The 26,593-nt window shown below is 41.2% G+C and overlaps 1 protein-coding gene across 2 annotated transcripts; it reads right to left on the bottom strand.

Annotated features, from left to right (window-relative positions):
* Positions 1–858: 858 nt before the first annotated feature.
* Positions 859–13,629, bottom strand: PLCXD1 (phosphatidylinositol specific phospholipase C X domain containing 1). 2 transcript variants are annotated; one of them, XM_060235103.1, is made up of 6 exons: positions 13,496–13,629; positions 11,493–11,629; positions 10,620–10,748; positions 4,904–5,059; positions 2,988–3,171; positions 862–1,174 (listed from the first exon to the last, which is right to left on the bottom strand). In XM_060235103.1, the coding sequence occupies exons 1-6, from the start codon at positions 13,611–13,613 to the stop codon at positions 891–893; spliced, it is 1,008 nt and encodes a 335-aa protein (XP_060091086.1). In that variant the 5' UTR covers positions 13,614–13,629; the 3' UTR covers positions 862–890. The 2 variants fall into 2 exon arrangements, with proteins under 2 accessions (XP_060091087.1, XP_060091086.1); XM_060235104.1 differs by lacking the exon at positions 10,620–10,748 and having other exon boundaries at positions 859–1,174.
* Between the last annotated feature and the right edge of the window lie 12,964 nt (positions 13,630–26,593).

Below are 26,593 nucleotides of genomic sequence, written 5' to 3'. Positions count from 1 at the left end.
GAGAAGACAATACTGACTTTGATGGACCAAGGGTCTGATTCAGTATAAGGCAGCTTCATATGTCCATATGTCTATGGTTAAGAATATCAAAACAGTGCACAGATCTGTACATTAGAGGGCACCCAAAAATCTGCTATTGTACCTTTGTTTTAAAAATGAGACTTAACAACAGTTGTAGTTCATATCTGTCCATTTAGGTCATTGCTCTGTTTCCAACAGTATCCAGGTTCAGTGTCCATTTCCGCAAGCTTCTGGGTCAAGAATGCAACAGCTCTCCATTATTTATCTCTCAGGTCCTGAGGTTCAAAAATACTGCCTCTAAACACAGAGGTTCCATTTACCCATCATGGCTAAAATAGCTGGTGACAGAACTATCATCAGATTTTATTTGTGCCATTTTCATCCTTCAAAGCTAATGGCTAGTGCTACATCTTACAGGCTGTTCTTACAGGGCCTACTATAAGCTCTTGGAGGATTGGCTACATCAAGGAGGTGTAGCCTAATATGCAAAGGAGTTCCTGCTACAAAAAAAAAGCCCTGGTTCTGATTATGTCAATCATCTGTGTTTGGAAGAAGAATAGCTTCCCCTTCTCTCTGAAGATATAATTGATGTGAGCCACTTAGTTGACAGGAACACATGGGCAGATTAACTTACACAGTAGGAAGCACCAATCTCTGAAGACAGGGTGTTTGGATTAAAAAAAAATAACAAAACTGATACAAAAAAGTGCTTGGTGCAAAAAAGAACAATAGGACTTTCCAGACAAATTCATGGAGTTATGAATTCATCCTTAACTAGAGATTTATCTTATTCTTTGTTGTTAGAAACAAGATCTTCACAGATTTCCTATGACAAAGGTAAACTGTCTTACTCCAAAGTCTCATGGTATTCAAATTTTTTCAAAAGCAAGCAAAGGCAGAATATTTGGGCAGTGCTCCTGTGGAATAAGTTTTTCATTAAGATTGATCACATTCCTCACAAAATTACTTCTTTCTATGAAGTCTCCAGCAATTATATTAATGCAATCTTTCTCTGCTCCGGGTCGCTGCTTCTTTATCCAGCGATTCAGAAATGGAAGGGCACGGAGGGTCATTTTCTTTATAGAATAATGTAGATGTCCCAGAATGTATGTCAAATCTCCAGTAAGGTTGATTCCTGCTACAAATAATCCTCCTGCATAAAAACAAAACAGAGTCATCATTGTGTCTGTAATATGCCCTCCTATGGGCATGACTAACACTATGAGTCAAAACCAATGCAATGATACTTGAGTAATCAATGCTTGCATTTTCTTGGTTTCTTTAAAAGCTAAATTCCAGGCATCAGGACCTCTCAGAAAAAGAGTTTAATCCTCCCACTCTTGCATAGTTCACCCATCAACCTCTTTTCCCCTTCAACTCTAAGTTCTGGAAGGTAAAAGATGCCCCCTTTCCCCCAATAGCCTCAATTCTATCTTGGGCCTGTGTGCCTGCAGTTCGGCTTTTAAAAGATGCTGTGACCAGTGTTTTTTCTAAGCTGAGTTAGCGTGAGCTAGCTCATAGATTTTTAGCCTCCAGCTCACACATTTTTGTCTTAGCTCAGGAAGGATGACCCCAGATCACACTAATTTATGCAGCAGCTCAGAACTTTAATGCCAGTAGCTCACAGCATAGAATTTTTGCTCACAAGAGTCTGCAGCTTAGAGGGAACATTGGCTGTGACATCTGTGTTTTCTCAGTCTGACCATATATTCACAAATCATGGAGTTCTGTCTTAAGAGAAAAGAGAAAACTATCCTTGCGCCAATACATTGCTGCATTCGCAACCCATAACCCTTGAAAGCAATCCAGAGATATTTGCAAGTAATCTCATGACATGGCAGGCTGGAGTCACTAGTAGATTCTCTCCTCATCTTCTGTATCAAGTGGCAGAGTACATGACATAGTTGGGAGCAACACTCCCTCTGAGCTGTGACATCTTGTGAGCAAAAATTCTACTTTGTGAGCTACTGGCACTAAAGTTGTGAGCTACTGCATAAATTAGTTTGCTCTGGGGCCATTTTTTCTGAGCTGACAAAAACGTGTGAGCTGGAGTTTTAAAAAAACAGCCTAGAGGGAACATTGGTTAGGAGGGCATCCAACATGGATAGTCACAACATCTTGCCACTTCAGACACCAGATTAGGGTGTTAAAGAGTCATTCTACTTGTCAGCACTTTACCTGCAGGACTAACATTGTCCAAACACTGCATTGTCTTCTAGGTGCAAATCCAATGCTCTACACTACATCACATTGGCTATTCAGTACTGAATAACTGGTAAAAATGCAGCCCAGTAGAATCAGCTGTTCTCATGTCTTTGTTTTGTTAAACAAAGCAGAAGTCAAGCAGCACCTCAAGACCAACAATGTTTTATTCAGAATGTAAGCTTTTGTGTGTTCTAAGCACACTTCATCAGTTAAAAGTATGGAATGGCAAGCAGTACTAAATATAGAGAAGTAGGCTGTGAGTTAGAATACAGAGTCATGGAAATGTTTTTAGCAGATTAATATAATCATAAATTGGGGTCTGGTGTTTGTTAGTTACTGCTAACCTTTTGTTGTTGTTTCAGCCCAGTTAACACTAACCGTCCTGGTCCCCTAGGGAAGGAATGAAAGAGCCAGAGCTTCCTTTGCCCAGTTCCCTGGATCCCATGAGAAAGATACAAAGAAAGCACCTTTAAGACCAACAAGTGCTAATGTTTTAAGCATGTCTTAGTTTAAGTTTAAAAAAAAAAATCTTTGTGTTTTTCTGTGTCCTTTATGAAATTTCTGTCTCTGCTACCTAACCTTAAATAGGAACATACATGGTCCGGATCGACATGACACAGCCCAACATGGTTAATTTGTCAGATCCAGCCCTCATAACAAATGAGTTTGACACCTCTGATAGATCTTTGACAGTCTAGAGCAACATGAAGCCAAACAGAGCCTTGACACATGATTTGCAAAAACAAAAAAGCAACAGATACCTGAACGTCCGCCCCTTTTTTTCAATTCCAAATAACGGATAAGATTTTTTGCACTGGTCTTATTTCCCCACCAGTAGGGAATTGCAGGCCATAAGTCATTATGCAGGGCCACTTGCAGAATGTCTTCATATGATGCAATAACCTGATAGCCATGGGCCCACATGTGCTGTAGGGTTGGAACCACCTGAAAGAGAGGCATTGCACTGTCCTTGTGTGACCACAGCAATGAATTTGTCTTATGTTTATAGCAACTATAAAAAAATTAAAATGCTTTGACATCATTTATTATATTCCCTTTATCGTATTTTAAAATCTATGTACAGGGCTGCAGTCACACATGCTAAATAATGCAATTTCAATCCATTTTCAAACTGGATTTTGCCTGTTCACACAGTAAAATTCAGCTGGAAAGTAGACTGAAACTACATTATTTAGCATGTGTGATTGCAGCCCAGGAGAAGCTAAATGGCAAAAGATGCATGTTGTCTGAATGCTAAGAATCATCCATAAACTTGTAGGATTTTTTAATATATATGTGGATTTTCTAACTTCACAAAAGGCCTTCAGCCATTTGCTAGGCAGTCAAAACAGCCTTTCTTAGATGAAGTGCTTCAGAATTTCTTTTGCAAAGCTTTTGCATATTTTCAAGCAAAATCAATCACTGTCTCTATCTCCCCCAACAATATTAGAAGAAAAGTGAAAAAGAAAAGGAGAAAGACCCTTGTCAGAACACTTTACTCTCTGTCTTCCATATAGTTTTTGTTCAGAGCTTCTCAAGAAATACAACTAAACTTTTTGAAATCCCAGTTATTATATACATCACCCCCTCAAGGTGGCCAGCTCCACTACCACACCTCAATATCTCAGGATCTTCTCCTTTTTCCTCCCCCCAACAACAGTTGCCCTGAGCCCGTTAGGGGAGGGCAGGATATAAAGCTGATAAATAAAAATTAATAAAATAAAGTCTGTATGATTAGTTTACTAATGCTAAACTGAGTAGCCATTCCTCAAGATCTGAAAGACAATAAAAGAGAAGAGCTCTCTCTTTTCTACATAAGCACAGTTCCAATTGCAACAGAATTCATATAGCCTTGGCATATAGCTATCATACAGTCTACAGGAATGTGTGCTGTCTGCTGGCATTCCTGAGTAAATCCTGTTGCTCTCATGAGAATTTGATCATCATTAATACCCTAATTTGGTCAGATACTGAATTTCCATACAAAACCTAAAAATATTTCAGATATAGGAGAGCCTTGATCTTCACTTTGGAAACAAGTTTTCACTTAAAAATAAAGGTTTCAATGGTTATTTTTAAATTGTCTTGCTGAAATACCTGAATTCCTAACTTTGAAGCAAGTTGCATCAAAGTGAGTAAGGATTCATTCTAATGGGATGCTGAGGTGTATCCAAACTTGTAAAAAAATCACATGAAACAGGAATTTTAAAACAAAGCATGATGCAGATATTTATATGTCCAGGTAATAAAACACAATTGTTTCCCATGAATTTTGCATGTTAATCATTTCAACAACACCAAGGCTTAATTTGTGTCAAAACTCAGTCCTGGAACACTGTTTTAATACCAGAGCTGAACCCTGGTACAGCAGAAACAGCAAAAAAAAGATGAGTTCCTCCAAGTATGGCTTGCAAACTGGAGCCTGTCTCCACACACTTCGGATTAAGGCACAAAGAAGATGGTCTCTAGTATGCAGGGTAGTTTGCATGCCACAGCTTCAGTGCTGAGTATCTGATTCTGAATCACATAGTAGGTTTTTTATTTTCTGCTTGCAAAAAGGATATTGACATTGAGATTAATCCATACAGAGGGCAAAGGTCTGGTCTGTATTGTGAGTGGTACTGTAGGACATTTAATATCCTCAAAAGGTCAACATGAAGGATTCCAAACAACTTACATTTCTAGGACACAGTCTGCAACAGAAGATCTTCTTTATACAAGACACCAAATGACGATGATGGTCCTCTTCCAAACCATCGAAGTTTCTGAAAGCTAGGATGACGACCTCACAGGGATGGGCTTTCAACCACCGTAAAATATCCCACAGGACATCCTACAACCATCAACACAAAACAAGCAAGATAAATAGTGCTGCAGAGTAGTAGACATAAATAGCAGCCTATAATCAGACAGTATCTCAAGGTGCTCATTTGCCCACTACCTGTCTAGTATGCAAGATGCTTCAGATGGACTTTAGCATTCTGATGACTTGAGCATTCGGATCCAATTGTACAGAATGCAGAAGGGGGCGAAGGAGTGCAACTTATTCTAGGTGGCAGGGGGGTATAACTAAATTTGTAAATGTTTCACATTATTAGGGCATTTGTCATTTGAGATGTTAGCATTCAGTGCTTCAGAATGGAGAAAAGAAAACTCATGTTTGAATTCACCATTTGTCACTGTTTCGCCAGGTTTTTGGATGAGGCAGTGGGCATCTATCTATTCAATCCCTTGGCCTCCCCCCTACTGCCCTACCGTATTGTGGTGCTGTATGGTGGTACTATTTTTGTGCTATATCATCTTGCTGTCATATCATCTTGCTGAATCATCCTGTTGCACTTTACTGAATGTTGAAATTGGCTTTATTATGATATTTTTATTGTGATTTTATTTCTATTTGGATGTACTCCACTCTGAGCCCCCGAATGGGCGGAATATAAATAAACAAATAATAATAATAAATAATATTCTGGCTTCAAACGACTCTAGAGGATCATTGTCATCTATATTATGATAGAAACTACAGCACTGCAGTGGGGGAAGCAATGGGGGAAGGGATTCCCCTCCCCATGAGTATCACTGTTCTCCACTTGCCCCTATATAATTTCAACAGGCTACAGAGAAATTAGTGACATTGCCCAAAACCAAATTCTGAGACTGGCAGTCACATGCCACTACCTAAAATCAGCTATCCAAGCTAAAAATTATGTTTGAACACTAAAGCCCACATTATATGTGTTAAACATCCTCAGATCATATTAACATCAAATCACTTCTGGGCATGCAGAAAAATAATTCTTCAAGATTGATATCAATAATCAATTCCTTTAGGAAGAAATTACTGTTGCATCATTAGGGGGTGCTTCGCACCATCCTCGACATCCACTGGAGTGACTTTGTGACCAACACTGAAGTCCTCAAGCGGGCGGAGGTTACCAGCATCGAGGCACTGCTGTTGAAGACGCAGCTGCGCTGGGCAGGGCATATTTCTAGGATGGAAAACCACCGCCTTCCCAAGATTGCCCTGTATGGCGAACTCTCCACCGGCCATCGAAATAGAGGGGCACCAAAGAAGAGGTACAAGGACTCCTTGAAGAAATCCCTTAGCACCTGTCACATCAACCATCACCAGTGGTCTGACCTAGCCTCAGATCGCAAAGCATGGAGGCACACCATCCACCAGGCTGTCTCTTCCTTTGAGAACGCACGCATAGCTGGTCTTGAGGACAAAAGGAGATTGAGGAAGAATCGCACTGCTACAGGACCAACCCTAAATCAGACTTTTCCCTGCAGCCGCTGTGGCCGGACCTGCCTGTCCCACATTGGTCTTGTCAGCCACCAGCGAGCCTGCAGCAAACGTGGACTATTGCACCCTTCTTAAATCTTCGTTCGCGAAGCCAAGCCGAGAGAGAGACTGTTGCATCATTCAATACTGATCTCTTCTAACAAGTGTTGTGTTGTAATTTGAGATCTAGAATTAGCCCAGGTCAAATATGATTTTCTGAATGAGAGACAAAACCCTGCAAATTCACCACAAATGTAGTATATTGGGCAGAGGACATTAATGTTGAATTTTGTACATTAGATCCCCATGGTATGATCACTGGAAATTTCATTATACACTCACTGTTCACTTCTGTTATGGCAAATTCCTCTTCTGCATGTGATGCACTGTTTAGTTCACAAAAATAAATTGGGAAACCTATGCATGCAGACAAGTCAGGATGAATGCCAGATTACTTACACATACCACCTCATCCCATTCCCACTGCATGCAGAGACAAAGGATCAACAGTATGCTTATTTAAGTAGCAGCAGCAAGAGTAATAGCCCATTCAAGAGAATACTACCTACAGTAAATTATTCAGGTCTCCACTAAACGTTTTTTTAAAGGATTATCAGCAAAAGGCATCTGGGAACAAAGACGTTCATAGTTTGGATACTCTAAAAATGAACAGCAAGTTAGGAGTGCAAGTCCTTCATCTGATCTATTACAATCTCCTCACAGTTACTGCCAAAGTTTTTAAAAAAAAAAAAAACCCTAATCTAACAATCCCTTGATTAGTGGGAACTACAAAGGGCACACACCTCTTCCCTATTTTGGGTCACTGAAGAATGTAGCTCCATAAGTGCATCTCTCTTGATTGTTGCTTCTATAAAGATAATTCTATTCCAAATTCACACGAAGGTGGCTCAAAAACAGTCTTTTTTACTACTAGCATAAACGCTTTTATTGAAATGAAAATCCGGATTGTTGGCAGCTCAAGTCGCCATGAGCACAGCCATGAGGTCAGTTAATCTCTGTGAAACCTACATGCCACAGAGGGTCAAGGTTTTCAAACTTAGTGGGGAGCCACCCATTCATCACTGCATAAGATTCTCAACTATAATTTAATTCATGGTAGCAGTGAAAGACATCACGAGTATAAAGTCTGAAATAATTTGGTACAAACTAGTGGTAGTAGAAGCCTTGAAAGGCGGCAAGTGGCTTTTGGGACAGTGCATTATAGGGCAGATTTAAATCCTCACAATTTAGGAATAATTTACTGCTGCATCATTCAATACTCATCTCTTCTAACAAGTGCTGAGTTACAACTGGGGATCCAAAATTAGCCCACATTAAGAAATTGTATTTTAATGATTTGGTCACAACAGAATTCTGAATTGGGAAAAATAATTTTGTTCCACCTAACTTATAATTACCTCATTTTTCAAAAATGAGCAGACAGCAATAATAGTTACTCCAACAGATGGCTGCTCAGATGGGATCATATGTAAGAAGATTACAGCCGCCGTATTTAGAATGGAGTAACTCTGCATAGACTGCCCTGTAAGAATGCTAGAAAAGCATTTTTAACAACTAAGAAGCCATTGTTCCAAGTTCTCTAAAAACAGGATGGCAATACAGAGAATCCCAAATATATGTATTTTACTTTGTCCCTTTAAAAAAATAAACGCATGTGATTTTTTAAGAGGCTGATTCATATTTTCAGCACTTAGGGCTAGAGATATTTGAAGTACGGTAACTATAATTATTCTTGAGCCTCCAGATGGAATCTTAATAATCTCAAAACAGTAAAATATATAAACTGTCACATGGAATTGCTCAGCATTCTTGAGTCAACATGGACACTGCTGAATTTTTAATTTGCTTGGAACTCATTACACTGATGGCCACTTGTAAAACATCTTGAGACCTAATGCTTCATGCTTTAGCACTATGAGCAATGCATCATTCAACCTCACACTGTCATAACTCATGCATATTATGTTCATTTCAGTGGCCCCAGCCTAAAAAAACTCAGCCACAATTGTCATTTTCAGAGGAATCAAAGTGTAACTAATTTTCCCCCCTGAATTGAGCTATCACAAAACACTGAAACTGGATACATGGACTGTAATTCTTCACTCCACCAGGCAACTCTCATTCCCCACTCAGGCAAGTGGCTCTCAAACAAGCAAGATAAAGAAGCTAGGATGGGAGTTAATTTGAGAGGAGATGAGGGAGAGCCACTCATCTCAGCAGAAATGCCTCATGCCTCCTAGTTTCCAGGATTAGCGTGGGGGTGGAAAGTGACATCAAGCTGATGATGATTAAGGCCACCTCATGGAGTTCTCAAGGCAAGAGATGTTCAGAGGTGGTTTGCCATTGCCTGTCTCTGCATAGCAATCCTGGACTTCCTTGGTGGTCTCCCTCCCAAGTACTAACAAGGGCCCATCCTGCAAAGCTTCTGATATCTGATGAGATGAGGCTAGCATGTGCCATCCAGGTAAGGGCTGGGGTACAGGACTAGAGTACAGACTAAAAAAAAAGATAGGAAACATGGAAATATTGCTAACCTATTTGAGACTCACAAATCCTGAACTTCTGATTCAAATGGGTGGATGTATAAAAAGGATGCCGTCCTTCTCGTGGTCACACTGGCTCCCACAGCCACAGTAACATACCTGCCAGAAAGGACAGCTTCTTTTCAGGTCTCCCACCCATGTGTCTAAAAAGGCTTTAATAAATCTGGGCCTTGGGTTCTAGAATACAAAGCCCACCATAATTTGCTCAGTCAATAGAGAGGTGTCTAACATATCAAAATGATTCCACATTTTCACTCCTGGTTGTCCAGCCAGGTAAGGTTTTTCCAGCCTTGGTGGTGCCTCAAAGCTGGTCAGTCTCCATAAATGTCCTGCCCCGTCTGCTCTCATTTATCACATGGTTAACCTCTGGCTTTTGATACATCTCCAGCTGTGAACAATTTATCCAACTCCATTCAGACTATGTTTGCAAGGAAAGATTGCCCAAAGGGTTGTACTATCTGATAGCAGTTTGATGTCAATGAAATCTTAGGGTACAACTTTCGAGCAGTTTTCCTATGCAAGTGCCAATAAAATGAAAAAGTTTCATACAAATGTACAGTAGTGTGCTTCAGCCCAGTTACATTTCACTTGTGTAAGAGAACTACTGGCTGTATTTCCACACTGGGAAGAACTTCAGTCTTTTACTCAAAGACATTTGACACAGAATAGAAGAAACAATTAATGCAAGCCATACTAGTCTTCAGCTAACAGCTTGAAAAAGCTCCAAAAACCATTTGAAGAAGAAAAAGAGGAGTTGGTTTTATACCCCGCGCTTCACTACTCGAAGGATTCTCAGAGGGGCTTACAATCACCTTCCCTTCCTCTCCCCACAATAGACTCCCTGTGAGGTAGGTGAGGCTGAGAGAGCTCTGAGAGAACTGTGACTGACCCAAAGTCACCTAGCTGACTGCATGCAGAGGATATTTGCTATATCCAACCAACAGAAAGGCAGAGCCAGACTGATGTTGTGGTTAAAGTGGGAGACCTGCACTAAAATCCCCACTGTCCCATGAAGCTAGCTAAATATCCTTGGACAAATCGCTTTTTCTCAGCTTAAGTTGCCTGTGAGGATAAAATGGAAGAGTGCAGAATGGTATATGCTATTCTGAGTTTCTTGGAGGAATAAAAGTGTACTGAATAAAGCCTATGCCAGCTGGACCCTGGAAACTAGGTGTAAGGTGCCACTGACATGTAGATCAAGGAGCTAAGCACATCTGTGAATCTTCTGATCTGCCACAACTTTTAAAAAATAGTGTTATTTATAGTCCACCTTTCTCACTGAGACTCAAGACATACACCTGACATGTATTTCTACAACAAGCTACGGCAACTGCAGATGCATTATGCTTTCCACCATAGAAGCTGGTCGGCTGGGCTAGCCCTCACTTGCAAGTGCTTGGGACACAGTGAGAGTTCAGCCAGAGCACTGCCTGCAGAAACTGGATCACGCACGGCATTCTATAGATGCTAGCTGCACATCAACCACCAGAAATGGTCTTAAGAGAAATTAATAAGTCTGTTTTCATTAGAATTAGAAACTGTACCTCTACAACAGCTGTAGTATATAGCATATGAACAAAGTGTAAAGTTGTAGAAGGATCATCAGGCTTGTGAGCAATCCTAAAGTCAAAGTACCTAATTCCAGCATCCAGTTGCTCCAACACAGTCAGCTCCTGCATAATTTAAAAAAAAAAATCCAGACTGCATGCTTAATTCTTTTTCTGAATTTTTAAATAACAAAGTTTGAGTCCAGTAGCACCTTTAAGACCAACAATGTTTTACTCAAGGCATAAACTTTGTTCTACTGCTTTGTTTCCTGCTTCAGACCAACATGGATACCCACCTGAATTGATCTGCATTTTTTATTAGTGGTTACTATGTAAAAAGTGGTTACTAACTGCCAGGAGCGTCTTCCTAATGTTTACTCGAAAATCCTTCTGATTTAAAAGAAAACAAGTTCCCTTATTGTGAACAAAGGTTTAGTGCTCTGTTTTATGCACTGGTTCTATTTCGCATTATGGAGGAATGACTAGAGCAGGGGTGGCCAAACTTGCTTAATGTAACAGCCACATAGAATAAACATCAGATGTTTGAGAGCTGCAAGACATGAATATCAGATGAGGGAGGGAAAGAAAACAACTTTAACTTTAAATGCATTCCCTAAGCAACTAGCTGGCTTGGCTTGGAGAAGTTACTTAAAAAGAGAAATGCCTTCTCCAAGCCAGACGAAAGGGCAGTGAGGGCTTTGAGAGCCACACAATATGTGTGAAAGAGCCCATGTGGCTCCCAAGCCACAGTTTGGCCACCCCTGAACTAGAGTGACCACATTAGCTACCATTAAAAACAAGCTCACAATATGACAGATCCAGTAAACTGAACAATTCTGAATAAGACATTAAAAATGGAAGATTTGTTACCTGTGTTATGCACCACCTCAAAACAATAGGGTGTATTATCCAGTGCATATGTTTGTCCATAAGTTCCAACAGCTTGGATTCATTTACGCTTACTGTTGACGTTTCATCAAGGCTGTATGTCATAGCATCATGGCTCCCTATCAATATAAAACTTAAAGTTAAACTAATTCAGACTTTTTGTCCACCCTTCAAATGCTCCTAGCCTAAACACACAAGTTTCATAAACATTTCATGAACATTCAGAAATTATTCAGGTACCACCCCCATCCAAAGGGAGATCTTATATCAGAATCACCAGGAAGACTTTGAATCAGAAGAATGCAGGCCTTGGAGTCTACAACATGACTAAGACTTTCAACAAAATTTTCACTTCTTTGCCTCTTGGTCATGTGGAACTCTATGTTCTCAATTGTCCTCTCATTTTTAAATTTTAGTACATGCAGCAAGAGTCTAATGATAGTTTCTGGTTACTGAATCTTCTCATTACGCAACCAAAGCATGATAGCCTCAGTTTAGTTTAGCATATCAAGGTAAAATCAGTGGCTTTTTCACAGACACAAAATAAAACTGGGTTGTGTACAGCACAGATCATATATGCTTTTATGGAGTTTAGATTATGTGACATTCTTTGTAGTCCTCTTGACGATGAGCACCTCGCATCTTTATTCCTTTGCAATGACACAGAGGCATAATCATACATTTGCCTAAATGGCAGAAAAAGCAGGCAGATCACAGCTCCCAGTACACTCACAATCAATTATCAGTATTTGCAGATAAGCACACCGCTGTTTTCATCTTCATGGCCGTACAGAATACTGAGCTTTTACCTAGAGGCGGTACAAGCTAAACCATCCTCAACAATCTGGTTCTGCTCATACTAACTTCCTTCTTCACTCAGTATCCTTGGCATAATGCTTAATAAACATCAAAACAAAAGAACACATTGTTGCCTTACAAACTCTGCTGTCAGTAATGCCGGGGCTTTGGAAGTAATACATAATTTCCAAGTGTGCACCTTGCTTATTCCTTTGCAATGAAATAGAGACATAATCATATGTTAGCCTGTATGGCAGAAAAAGCAGGCAGATCACAGCTCCCAGTACAAACACAGGTCCAGCCTCACTAATTATTTTATAACCAGTAGAAAAGGCAGTAAAAGAGAAGAAAGAAGACAGTCCAAACTACTAAATGTGGAAAGCATCCCCAAGGACAATGAGTTAGCTCCTACCTGTCTACAAAAATAGAAGCCCCTTCTGTTTCCTCTGATAACAAAAAGGTAATTCCTTAGTATCGAGTGTAGAACCACTCATGAACCAAGGTGTCCACTCAGTTTAGCACATACACTAGGAGACAGTCCATACCCACAATTTGCATTGCTAGTACGGATATACTGGATAGTGAGATGTGTTGTATAGTGGCACAGATATCACAGTCAGAGTCTTCTAGCACAGTCTATTCAAACCCACATTTGCCAGCTTATTTATGGAAAATTTGGTGATACAGCATGTTAAAACTGGAACCACCAACCCTCAGAGATAACAGTGAACACTTTTTAACCTTAGTTGCACTGTCATAAAGCCAAGAATCTGACATGAAAACGTTGGGGGGACATTTTGATGGTCTCTAGCGTTTCTTCCCATCTGACTGCTTTGAGACATGATTCCTTAATGGGCTTTACTTTTCTTTATACATGTTTAGCAAACTGGCACAATGTAACATTCCTTGCCTATACATTAAAAAGTGACAGCGTTCATCAAATGTAATTATTTCCACCACCCTTTGCCCTGAGGTGCTTGTTAACAAAAATGTTCGTCAATGAGAAGGCAAGGAATATTTCACATATATGATACTCCCAGTTCTAGAAGTTTCTGCAGTCTGGCCTGCTCATATATATTTTCCATTTATGCTACTGTCCAAATGCCAATAAGAAAATTATGTCTAAGCAGTAAGTGCAAAATAATGTTTAAACAATATTAGACTGTTTTAAAGTAAGTACTATATACCTGGAAGTGATAAGTTGAAAAGAGGAACAGTCCAGAGACATTCTGGCAAGTGAGACATCCAGTAAGCAAGTTCATGACACTTTTTTGGAGAATTCTTTGTTTTCTTCTTGCGCCGCATGTTCTAGAAAACAAGCTAAATGAAAAGTAGCAGTAACCTCAGACTTGCTGGTACATATAAACCTTGCGAATAATAAAGAGCTCCCATGAAATCGAATTAAAATAATTCTACTTGTCTTGCATGCATGGAAGATTTGAACTGAACCCAAGGTCTACATTATGTCCACAATATGGATCTCCCAACATTTTCTGAGTATTAGAGACAAGTATGGGGTTGATTCTGAGAGAGGAAGAGTTTAATAACCCTATCCCAATCGCTATTCCATTAATAGCATTTCTGAGAGAAGATTTCTATCACGGAAATGGAGAAGGGGAGAGTCCTCAACCAACAACCACTAGGGATTGATCCGGCTTTCCATTCTGAAGATCCCTGGTTCAATCCCCTGTGTCTCCATTAATGGATTATATAATAGGTGGTGTGAAGATCTGTGCCTGAGACTCTATGGACCCCCTGCCAGCCAAAACAGACAATACTGACTTTGACAGACCAAGGGTGTGGTTTCAGAGTAAAGCAGCTTTATTTATGTTGACAACCCCTCCCCCAGGCTGCTTCTTAGCTAAAAACAGCATAGAACAGGGGTTTCCCAAACTTTTCTTTCCCGTGGCCCAGTTATTTTTACACTTCTCCTTCGTGACCCACTAAAATTTGGGGGTGGAGCCGGGAGACAGGAATTATGTCATTTCCTGTGGTGTCAAGGGCCAAGTGATGTCACTTCTGGGGTACACTGAACCAAAACTCCACTTTTCCTGTGATGTCATTTCCAGAATGTCCACCAGTGGAGCCAGGGCTCTAGAAGCCCTCCCACTGTTGCTTCCCCCCCTCCCAGCACCAAGAATACAGACAGAGCATCACTTGCAGGGAAAGAAAGAAAGAAAGAAAGAAAGAAAGAAAGAAAGAAAGAAAGAAAGAAAGAAAGAAAGAAAGAAAGAAAGAAAGAAAGAAAGAAAGAAAGAAAGAAAGAAAGAAAGAAAGAAAGAAAGAAAGAAAGAAAGAAAGAAAGAAAGAAAGAAAGAAAGAAAGAAAGAGAGGGAGGGAGGGAGGGAGGGAGGGAGGGAGGGAAGGAAGGAAGGAAGGAAGGAAGGAAGGAAGGAAGGAAGGAAGGAAGGAAGGAAGGAAGGAAGGAAGGAAGGAAGGAAGGAAGGAAGGAAGGAAGGAAGGAAGGAAGGAAGGAAGGAAGGAAGGAAGGAAGGAAGGAAGGAAGGAAGGAAGGCCTTCCTCACCATCAGATGACCTCAGCCAGCAACAATTCTGCCCAGGGGTCATTTGGTAAAAATGGGGGAGAGAAGGAAGGAGAGGCAACCCAGCTCCTTTCTGCACAACACAGAGACAGGGGAAGGAAGCCAAACAGAGCTCAGACTTTGCAGCCTGTGTCAGTCTTTAAGGATAGCTTTTCTCTGCACAACAGAGAGACGGGGGAAGGAAGCCAAACAGAGTGCAGGCTTCGCAGCCTGTGTCAGCCTTCAAGGCTAGCTTTTATCTGCACAACAGAGAGACAGGGGAAGGAAGGGAGCCAAATGGAGAGCAGGCTTTGCAGCCTGTGTCAGTCTTCAAGGCTAGCTTTTTTCTGCACAACAGAGAGATGGAGGAAGGAAGGAAGCAGAGCAGAGGTCATGCTTTGCTGGGGGCGGGGCTAGCTTTGGCTTTTCTTGTGACCCGGTAGTGAGGCTTCCATGGCCCGATACCAGGTCACAACCCTGCAAATGGGAAACACTGGCATTGAAGATTCAGTCATGGATCTCCCATGTAATGTGAACGTCAATCCAACAAGAGGCTGTGCTGTTATGTACCTGCTCTGGTCCAGTACTAGAACTCATGTATGACACCATGCTTATGCACTAAAGACACATGGCAACATAAGGGCTGTTACAAGGGCTGGAATGATGCTCTATTAGCGTGTCACTGCTTCCATTTATAAGTAGTTTAACAATCTGCTTAAAGAACAGGGAAACACTAGGTAGCTCTGACCACAGGCAGCTTTTCTAATTTTTTGCCCCAGTCGTTCACATCACTGTTTCTAAAGACAATTTATAGAACTGGGGTACTATATAAAAGACATTAATTACATATAGACTTCTCTTTCAGATAGATACGTCAGAGAATCAATTGCTGTTATTCCAAGGTCATATTGCTTTTTGTAGTAGTCTTGGAAATCAGGTAGAATGGTTTGTCTGAAAGTACACAATATGATGGAACCTGTTAGCCCACCATACAGTCAATATTACCCGTGAAAATCAGTCTCCTACAAAAGGTTACTGTGCTTTCCATTACTTATGTGATGCATTCAAACAACCTAGTTTTGTTTCCTCCCCACTGCCTGACCACTGAAAAACACAAGAAAAGCCACCTTGGTGGCCCAAACTGGATAGAAAGGCAGGATGTCAATGTTCTAAAGGAAGAAAGAAAACCAGCTATCCGAATAAAGATCTTTATTTCTTTTGATGATGAGGACAGATTAATCAATTAAATTAGTATTTTCTTGTCCTGAGCAAGTGTATCGCAAATGTCTGGAATCAGTGTTAGATCCCAATTAAAATGTCTGTGTGTGTGGAGGGGCACAATCTTCACCATCTCCCCTTCCTGTGGCTGATTCCCTCCAAGTTATTTCTGTGCGTCCTCTTTCCCTCAGGAACATCACTTTAACTGCAACACCAAATGCAGTCCTGGAGAGGGAAGGTGGGAAATCACATTTGTCTGGATGGACGCCCTTCTGTCCAGTTTTAGGCTGAATCCCACCTAATGGAAAGCATTTTAAAATGTAGCACCCAAGTTTTCTCAAGATATCTTTTAATTAAATTACAAGAGATTTACAGGCAACTATGAACAGCATTTTGGAATCTGCAAATGATGCTCTAATCAAATCAAGTAGGGGGAAAATTAGTTCTCCAAAACCAAAATATATTTTAAGAATAATTCAGATCTGCTTTCTTCTTAGAAAGCAGTATAAATACACATGTTTCAAGCATGTCTCATACATCTATCCAGGCTGCAAAAAACAAAGTGACTCAATAGACAATTACTACATAAGGACAGCAAGAACAATCCGAGTATTTATTATTTTTTTGTGCACAGCACAAATTTAAGACTCCATGTAAGCCAAACTACTTTTGACCCCCATATCAAGCCTGAACACAGGAAAGCTTGACAGATGTCACTTTATTGACCTACTTCCATAAATCCCCTTGCCCGTGCCTCTCCTATTGTTTCCTATATAGGTCAGTGTCTTCCCTACACTAGGCATTGATACAATATTGTTAGGGCAGAGAGTCACAGCTCAGGTGTCAACAAGGATGAAGTGTGCATAGAAAGTTATTCATTTAATTCATTCATTAATACCCTGCCTTTCTCCCCAATGGGGATCAAAGCAGCTTTCATCATTCTCCTCTGCTCCATCTTATTCTCACAACACACCTGCAAGGTAGGTTAAAGCTGAGAGAGTATGATACACTCAAGGTCACCAAGCAACCTTCCATAGCACAAATGGGGATTTGAACCTGGGTCTTCCAGATACTAGTCAGATGCTCTTAACCACTACACCACACATGGCTCTCTTTTGTGGACATGTGGATCCTCTCTTGCCACCCAAGAAGATGTGCTTGATGGAGGCTCCCCCTATATTCAGAACTCACTGGGTCCATGCGTCTACCAGTACAATCTACTTTTGACTGAATTGCGTCAGGGGCGGGGATGTGGGATCCAGGTGCTCTCTACCCTTATGCAAGCAAGCGATTACTGGTCCAGTTGTGCATGCTCATCTGTTTATTGGGAAAAAATCCTCTTGTGCAGTAGCAGGCTGATTGCTACAAAGAAGAACTCTAGATCAGAGTTATTATATGGAAATGCTACTGCTGACCACTCAAAGGTGAATTCCCTTCCACCTAAAGATGCTTGGAATTCCTATTAACTCCAGTGAGAAATCTCTCTACTTTACAGAGCAGGAGGCCAAAATGTAGCTATCTATTTGCAAAACTGGCAAAATTAAACTCAGCTGGGAAATGAAACTCCCATACGAAGTCCTCAAGTTCTTCCCCAACAATGTAATGCGTACACCAGCCCTAAATACAGCAAGGGAAATATTCAAAGAACAACAACAAAAGTTGATCCCAAAACTTGCTTTAAAAGTTCCAACTGCAATCTTTATTTCTGTTTACTTAACATTATTTCCCTTCTGTTTGTTTTGCATATTATCAGACCTTTCCATAGAAGTGGCATATTCATTTTGGAAATAACAGCTTGCACACTCTCACTGTAGTCTTAGGGGGATCGGACATCCTATATGGCACAAGCACTTACTTGCTATCTCAGTGATTCCTGCCAGCGAAGCTGCAGCCAGCCCCCGTACTCTGAGGACCTGCAGGAAACACACATCATCTTAGTCATACTTTACATCTTAAAAAATGTATTACAGACGTCTTATGAGTACACATAAAAGTGCAACTTAAAAGTTGTTCCCATGTTTCTTTTCCCAAACAGTACTGTTCTCAGTAAAATTTAAAAGGATCCCCATAATTTCACAATCTTGGAAACTGCTATTGACCATCCCAGCCCTCTTCATCAAAAAGGTTATTTAGAGCAGAAAGTTTCAGTAAATTCTTGCTGTTGACTATGAAGAATCACTTTTTCACACACACAGGGCTCCAAAAATATTATACTGACAAAAATAAGGGTAAACCCAATTTCTCACATATACAGGACTCCAAAAACATACTACTAAAAATAAGTGTAAACCTCAAATCTGTAGCAAATTATGAGGAAATATGCTATTTACTCAAAAAAGGTTTTTTAAAAAGGTTGCCCTGAATGTAAGGAACGTTATATACAAAAGATTATTATTATTTATCTTGTTCACAAATTCAAAATGCTTCCTCTTTTGTCGCTGGCACACGTGGAAAAAACAACCCCTCCTCTTCCTTTCAAATAAATAGGACATGTTATGGGCGCTACCTTATCATTATTTTGCTAGATCCAAGCGGGCAGCCGTGTTGGTCTGAAGCAGTTGAACAAAGCAGGAGTCAAGCGGCACCTTTAAGACCAACCCATTTTTATTTAGAACGTAAGCTTTCGTGTGCTCTTAAGCACACTTCATCAGAGGAGGAATCCAGCACAGTGAGCAAAGCCATACATAGCTGAGCAGAGCCATACATAGCTGGTAGGCAGTATTGGTTGGTCTTAAAGGTGCCACTTGAGTCCTGCTTTAATCATTATTTTAATACCTCAGTTAAATATAAGTGGCATACAAAAGTGTGCCGTAACCCATATCCAGCCAGGAAAACAAAAATTAGTCGGCCACATCTTTTCTTATTCTGTTCTAAAAAGACAGAAAAACGCAACAATTAAAGAGAGGAGTAAAAACGGTTTTACCTCTTCAGGAAAAATAAAGGAGGAAACGGCAAAACCATTACATGCCGGAAACCAAAATCAGTCACCGCTCATGTTTCAAAGCAAGCCGCGCGATTTCCCAAAACTTGGATTTTGCGGCCCACAATCCTGGGATTTACTCCGAAAGAACCGTGTTTGTTCTCGTTTCTGCTCCAAATGAGCATCTAAGCAACATTTAGCCCTTCTCCATTAGCAGATAGAGAACGGGGTTTCCGCATTCCGAAGACGCACATCGGCTCCGGCTCGGACCCGTAAGCCAAAGAACGGCTGCAAGAGGACATGAAAACAAACACACGCGAGCTATGCTTTGCATATCGCCTCTGGATTGGTCGCAGTCTCCGAAACCCCACCTCCTGAGTCAAGCGACTAACATGTGTGGCTCGAAGGGGCGGGGAGAAGGAAGAAGCAGCAAAATCAGAAGTTGTGTGAGGTGTGCGCTCGGTTTCCCAGATAGTGGACAAATTAGTTTGTGATGACATTATTAAGGTGCAAGAATGCTGTTAGAATAGGGAAACTAGCAACAGTGGAGGCTGTTGTACTCTCTTGTGAATAGGCTTCATTGAATTCAACAGCTCTGAGTACATGCGCCTTGGTTTGAACTGCATAGCTATATTTCTATGCACACTTCCCTCAGAACACTTACTTCTGAGTCAAAAGTAGTGTCATGAAAGTATTTCTCCTCTGGAATGTCCTGCCCCTTTAGGCTCAACTGCCACCTACCTTATTGGCTTTTAGATGCTGGGCCAAAAAAATTCTTTTTACCCAGACTTTTTGAGGTTCCATCTTTTAAAGCTGTTTTTATGCTATGTGTTAAGCCAGGGGTGGCCAAATTTGCTTAACATAAGAGCCTCATAGAATAAATGTAAGATATCTGAGAGCCGCAAGACATGAACATCGGATGTTTGAGAGCTGTGAGACAAGGAAAGAAGGCAAATAGATGGGGTGGGAGGAGGGAGGGAGAGGTGAAAAGAAAGCAACTTAAACTCTAAATGCATTCTCCAAGCTGCCAGCTGGCTTGGCCTGGAGAAGTGGTTTAAAGAGACAAATGCCTTCTCCAAGCCAGCCAACAGGGCAGTGGAAGCTTCAAGAGCCACACAATATGTGTGGAAAAGCCACATGTGACTCCTGAGCCACAGTTTAGCCACCCCTGAGCCACAGTTTAGCCACCTCAGGGATTGCCTGAGGAATATCACGGTAAACAACTGAATGTTGTTTTACACTGTTATGCCCCTGGGTTGTTTTTATGGTGTGACTGTGATTTTATTGTACAGTTTTATCTTGGGAGGCACTTCAAAGAGGCGGTATATGCACAATGCAAAATCCAAAACACTTCCGGCCCACTATAAAAACATGTAGGAGGTGTTTTAGGACATTGTGAGAAAGTTCCGGGTCTGTAACTTATCGTCTTAAAATGGAATGCAGGATGTGACTTAATTGCATGGGACAGTGGCCAAGTCCATAACCAGTTTTCAGATTGTATCAAAGATAGCTGGAACAAAAGGGAGGGGGGTAGATTTACGTGCTCATTTTGTAAACAGAAAAGCTACTTGGTAAATAAAACATCTCTCCTGCTGTAGTGGGACACAGGTCGCTTACAAGACAGAGTGGCAAATAAAAATGTCATAGGCTGGATTGAAGGTTAAGAGCCAATGGAATCCAATACGGATAATATTATCTAATGGGTATAGGAAAAGGAGCATACACCCCTACAAGCAAAGTCCCACTCAGATATTATGTTTTGTAACATCCCTCTTTTGAGAGCTAAATTCAAAAAAATTCAAAATAGACTGAGGCTGTAGTAGGTAGCTGTGTTGATTCCAGAAAACTACCCTAAAGTCATGTAAAGAATCCACAGAGTCATAAATGAGGACCAACCAAAATATTATAAAACAGCAAGCAAGTTTCTGAGTTCTTAAAAAAAAAATCTTCATCGGACTAAATGTTCCATACACAAAAGTGGGGAGAGATGTTTCAGGGTACAATGGGACTGTGTCCAAATGGGACCAGGAGATCATGGTCACTCCTACTGACCCTACCTGCCACAGGTTATCCATCTTGAGTCTGTGGTTGAGTCTGTTTGTGTGTTTTACCATAAAAGATGACAGAGGAGAAATATGCTAAAGAGGGCTGCAGAGTCACTAGGAATATTGTTAGCAACTGTCATTTTGTTTATTTTACTTAGTGTACTTTGATTTTGTCCTTTGCAATACCTTGAAGTTGTGCCTTGTAGAAATAAAGTTTGTCTAACTTCAGAGAGTCTGCACACTGGCCATTTGGCATGCTGTGTGGTTGGCTTTGGGTTTGAGAGAGGTGGTAGAAAAATGCTATCAAGTCACAACTGACTTATAATGACCCTGTAGGGTTTTAAAGGCAAGAGACATCTAGAGGTGGTTTGCCATTGCCTGCCTCCGCATAATGAAGGTTTCCCATCCAAATACTAGAATCTGTTGAGAATGGGCTAGTCTGGGTTGTGCTTTTCATTTTTCCCACAATTCATCTGTTTTTGAAAATTGGTTATCAGTGCAGGAGGGTAGCCGCAAGTAGTTAGCCTTGCTTAGGGTGCAAAGAAGTCTGGGTCTGGCCCTGCTTGCCAATATATCACTTTGAAGAATAAAATTAGGAAACAAACTGTTCTAGTTATCTAGTAGTTCTGTTTATTACCATAAAAGATCAGTTAAAATTTAAATAAATAAAACGTTGTGCCAGCAGCTCAAGGCTACTTTTATTCTTGCCTAATGCTCGCTCTCTCTCTCTCTCTCTCTCTCTCTCTCTCTCTCTCTCTTTCATCATATATAATTGCACAGTGAATTAGATGGAGACATGGTTGGTGTCTTAGGAGCTGGCAGGCCAGAGAAAGTCTGGCCACGTTCATGTCAAGCATATAATGTTTATTCTATGTGGCTCTTCCATTAAGCAAGTTTGGCCACCCCTGGTAGAGCAAGTAGGAAGACCATGGTTTTGCCATTTTTACTTTTTTTTTTTTTGCAATTATTATTGTTTTTGCATGCATGAGCAAAACACACTAATTTTTATAGCATGTTGAAACTACAAACACTATAATGCAATGTGACCTCTAGCAAATGCACAAAATCATCCAAGGACTTTATGTAATATGAGGAATTTTAATGCATTTTCCTCAGAAGTGAAGAATGCCAAAATTCAGAATTCTGCTAGTGACTTGGATCAGTAGCTAAATGACAGCCTGTGTCTAAAAAAAATTAAACCCAAAACTCTCATTATTTCATCACAAGTTTCATGATGTCAGCTTTTAATGATAATTATGAGAAAGAAAGAAAATGTTCAACTAGGTTAGGCTACAAAACCATAGTGCACTTCACACTAGTGCCCCATGCGGCCAAATTCTGAAAGCTCATGCTTTCAGAGAAGTCACAGAACAATTAAAGGGTGATGCGTCCCTTGTTCATTCCTCCCACTGTCAACTGAGGTATTCCTGACATGCTCAATGTTAGCCCCACAGCTATAGGAAGTCATTAAAGAACTGGAATGACAGGAAACAAATTAGAAAGCTTAATAAGGAAAGCTACAGTAATGCAATGTAGTTGTGAGGCAATAAGGTCCCTGATTCAGATCTTGTCTCAGCAACCAACTCATGAGAGTAGCCTTGGGCAAACCAAAAAGAAACTGCAGAAGTGGGCTCTAATCCAGAAAAGCTTATTCTGAAATAAAATGTTCATTTTTAAAGTGTGAAAAGACTCCTGTTTATTTTTGCTGCAACAAATACAGCTACCCAAGTCATAGCAGGTAACACTGAGGATAAATAGTACTAGTCAGCCATACAGAGATATTAATTTTCCTGACATAATATAACTGGAGTATTTCTAACAATTTGGGAGAGAAAAACTATGTAAATGCCAAGTTCAGAAGACTAACTGCTTATCTCTTGTAGTAACAACAACAAAAGTTTTGAAGCACTTTAAAAAGTAATCAATTTATAATAACATAAATGCCATATTATTCTTGTAGGCATTATGGCTAGCATTAGCAATACACTCTGCAACAACAAAGTAAGGTCAAGGTAGTTATATTTAAGTTGTACTGGCCTTATTGGCTGCAGTAGTCATGGATTGCCCTATGAATCAAATTTTCAGTACAATTAAGATGGAGAATGAACCTGGCAATACTGCACGGGTAACTGTAAGCATATTTACAAACAGAAAAACTATGGGAAAACTGAAATGTTCAAAATAGTTTCAAGATTGAGGTCTTCAACAGCAAATTGGAGATGCATGGGGCAAAATAGAGGCATAGCAGCCAATAAAATAGCACACTGGTTGTACTCAGAATAAAATGTTGAAGGAAATAGCTGAGTTAAATTTGTGCTTCATTAATCATAGATGTACCTGCCCCAAAACTTCAATTGGGATGTGTTAGGGTTGCCAGATCCAACTTGGGAAATACTTGGGGACTTTGGGGGTGGAGCCTGGAGACTTTCCCATTCCCTAAAAAAAAAAGTGTAATCCCTCTGAATACAGTCTTCATTTCCTCATCCTCTTTTTTATTTTCAAAGGGTTTACCAGCAGCTGCACTTCCACAAAATGAAAGTGAAATTTGTCATACCCTCACAAGTCCCTTGCCAGGCTGCACTTCCACAAAATGAAAGTGAAATTTGTCATACCCTCACAAGTCCCTTGGTAGCATTTTCAAACATGGCTTTATTAAGGGATACACACACTCAAAAAGCAGCTAAAATAAACACAAACAGTTTGCAAGCCCACATTTTTGTGATCTCACTGGAGCAATTTACGCACGGGAGTTGCTGAATGTAACCATCTGCTGTATTTCAACCAACTTCTTCAGACTAATAGAGGAAACAAAGCAGTCTAGGGAGGTGGAGTTTTCTTCCATCCCATAATCAGGTTCTAGTTTACTACTATCGACTTTGCTATGCAAACGACTTCTGAAACAAATGTAAAACAAAGGAACTGTGCTTGCTGCTCTTCCTTTCTCACACACTTCACAAAATCACCAGGAAGAGCCAAATGGCTCTGCCTGCTCATCCTGCCTCCATCCATCCTTCCTCCTACTGAGATTTAAAGGCACATTCACATTCCAAGACACAATGTACAAATTTATTCTAAACTTGTGGTGATTTAAAGGTACATCATGGCTGTTGGGGGCAGGGCTTCCCCCAATGGCCAGCTGGCTGATGGCTGGGAGGAGCCTGCAAAACTGAAGTATACCCTTCCTGGACCTGGGTGCTAGAATCTCAGGCTAAAACTATGGTAGCAATTAATTCTGCAAACCTCTTCACAAATTTTAGGGGGAAGTGCTTTTTAATTACTCATGGCACGGAAGCCATTCCAGACTGTTGGTTAGAGGACGTTTTGTGCCTTGCACCACGCACTGATCTCAGCATAGATCAGTTGCTGACACATGATCACAGTTGTTCAACATGCTTCTGAACAGTTGTTCAACATGCTGTTTGTGTAATCAGGAATCAAAACATCCAACTTGTTCTGCACATGGCATAATCTGAAACCTACCCACTTTGTAAAGCACAGGATGGCTGGAATAAGATTGTAAATCTACCTTCTTGCATTGCCATCAATTGGTTCAGAAACCTGACACACTGCCCCACCCCCTGGATACAACCTAACAGCAGGAGAAAAGATGGAAAGTACTTGAAGGGCCACATGTCAATTCAGTCTCATACAGACGGTTAACCAAAGACTGGAGATGTTATTGACTGAATTTTTCCACACTCTAATGGAGAAGGACTCAAATGGGAACATGTTCAGCCATCCCAACTCAAACATCCAGTCTTACTTGCTTCTACCCTTTCCTATTTCCTATCCTCTTCCATAGTTCTCTTATTGTACATATAAAAACTTTAAATTAGAACCGGATGTACAGACATATTCAGCAGCCAAAGAGAATATTCTTTAATTCCAGAGAATAAAAATATACACTATAAATAATGTAATAATTAAGGTGTTTCCTATAATCTCTTCCAAGCTTAACATTTCACACAGCTAAACTTATCCCCATTCTTTGCAGGGTTTTTAATTGAGTTCAGATGTCTCTCTTGCTTTGCTTACAGGCTTGCCAGTTCTTGGAAGGCACAAATCTAGCAAGGAGCAGGGCCCAGTAGGCTTCCCAACCCCCCCCCCCCCCGCCCTGCCAGGGGACCCCTGGATTAGCAGCCTAATCCCCCTCTCTCTAAAAATCTGGAAGCGGGGGTGGGGGGTGGAACGGCACCGTATCTCTTTCCCTGCCTGGCTTCAGGCTTCTACCTTCCTCCGGGACACAAAGACCCGCCCACCGCCGGCCTGCTATTCGCTCCAGTCCGGCCTACCTTCGCGAGGTGCATGCTGGGACTCATAGTCCTTGCATCCTCTCCGGCTGCCGGCTGGCGTCTCCTCGGGGAGTCTGGGCGGCGGGGGGGGGAGCTCCGCCCCCAGAGGACCATGTGCGTTTGTACCTCCGGAGGCTTCAGTCGCTGATTGAAAGGCTTCCTCTTGGGATGGTGTGTCTGTGTTATCTTGAAGAAGTTGGCAGCAACTCGTGAGTAGAAAGGCCAGTCCCCTTCAGAGTCGCCAGAAATGGGGGGGACACGTCTGCTGAGCATTATTCTCTATGTGGAGATTGATTCTCATAGGGTATAATAGGGACTTGATGTGGAGGTTTCGGGGGCTCTGGGGGAGCTTTTTTTTTAGATAGAGGCACCAAATTTTCAGTATAGTATCTAGTGACTCTCCCCAAAGTATCTCCCAAGTTTCAAAATGATTGGACCAGGGGGTCCCATTCTATGAGCCCCAAAAGAAGGTGCCCCTATCCTTCATTATTTCCTATGGAAGGAAGACATTTAAAAAGGTGTGTGGTTCCTTTAAATGTGATGGCCAGAACTCCCTTGGAGTTCAGTTATGCTTGTCACACCCTTGTTCCTGGATCTACCCCCAAAGTCTCCTGGCTCCACCCCCAAAGTCCCCAGATATTTCTTGAATTGGACTTGGCAACCCTAGGGCCCAGTAGGGTTGCAATCCTCTAGGTGGGACCTGGAGACCCACAGAAATTCCAACTAGGTTTGCCAGGTCTCCTTGCCCATCTGGTGGGGGATTTGGGGACATTCCAGGAGTGGGTGGGCACATCATGTTATGTCACCATTGCAATCACGTTACCTGGAAGTGCTGTGATCATTTCAAGGACATTGCATAGGAATGGTCTGGTTTTGGGGCTTAAACCATACCTTTTCCCCAGAAACCAGAGTACCTTCCACATGACGTCCCTGACACAATGAAGTCAATTCTGGTGATGTTCTTCTGTGATGTTCCTGTTTAGGGAAAGGGGTTCCCCCACCAGCCAGCTGGTCCATGGTGCAGAAGAGCCCCCATAACCAGGAGATTTCGTGCTGAGACCTGGGGGCTGGCAACCCTAATTCCAACTGATCTCCAGATGACAGAGATCAGTTCCTTTGAAGAAAATGGCAGCTTCATAGGGTAAACTCTATGGTATTATACCTTGCTGAGCTTCCCCCCCCCTGCCAAATTCCACATTTCCCAGGCCCCACCCCCAAATTTTCAGGAATTTCCCAACCAGGAGTTGGCAACCCTAGAGCCCAGCTAAGGATGGGGCATTGCCCAGGA

The sequence above is a fragment of the Heteronotia binoei genome, chromosome 3, assembly GCF_032191835.1.
Source record: "Heteronotia binoei isolate CCM8104 ecotype False Entrance Well chromosome 3, APGP_CSIRO_Hbin_v1, whole genome shotgun sequence".
Classification (NCBI taxonomy): domain Eukaryota; kingdom Metazoa; phylum Chordata; class Lepidosauria; order Squamata; family Gekkonidae; genus Heteronotia; species Heteronotia binoei.
This window is presented reverse-complemented; position numbering and strand designations above follow the sequence as displayed.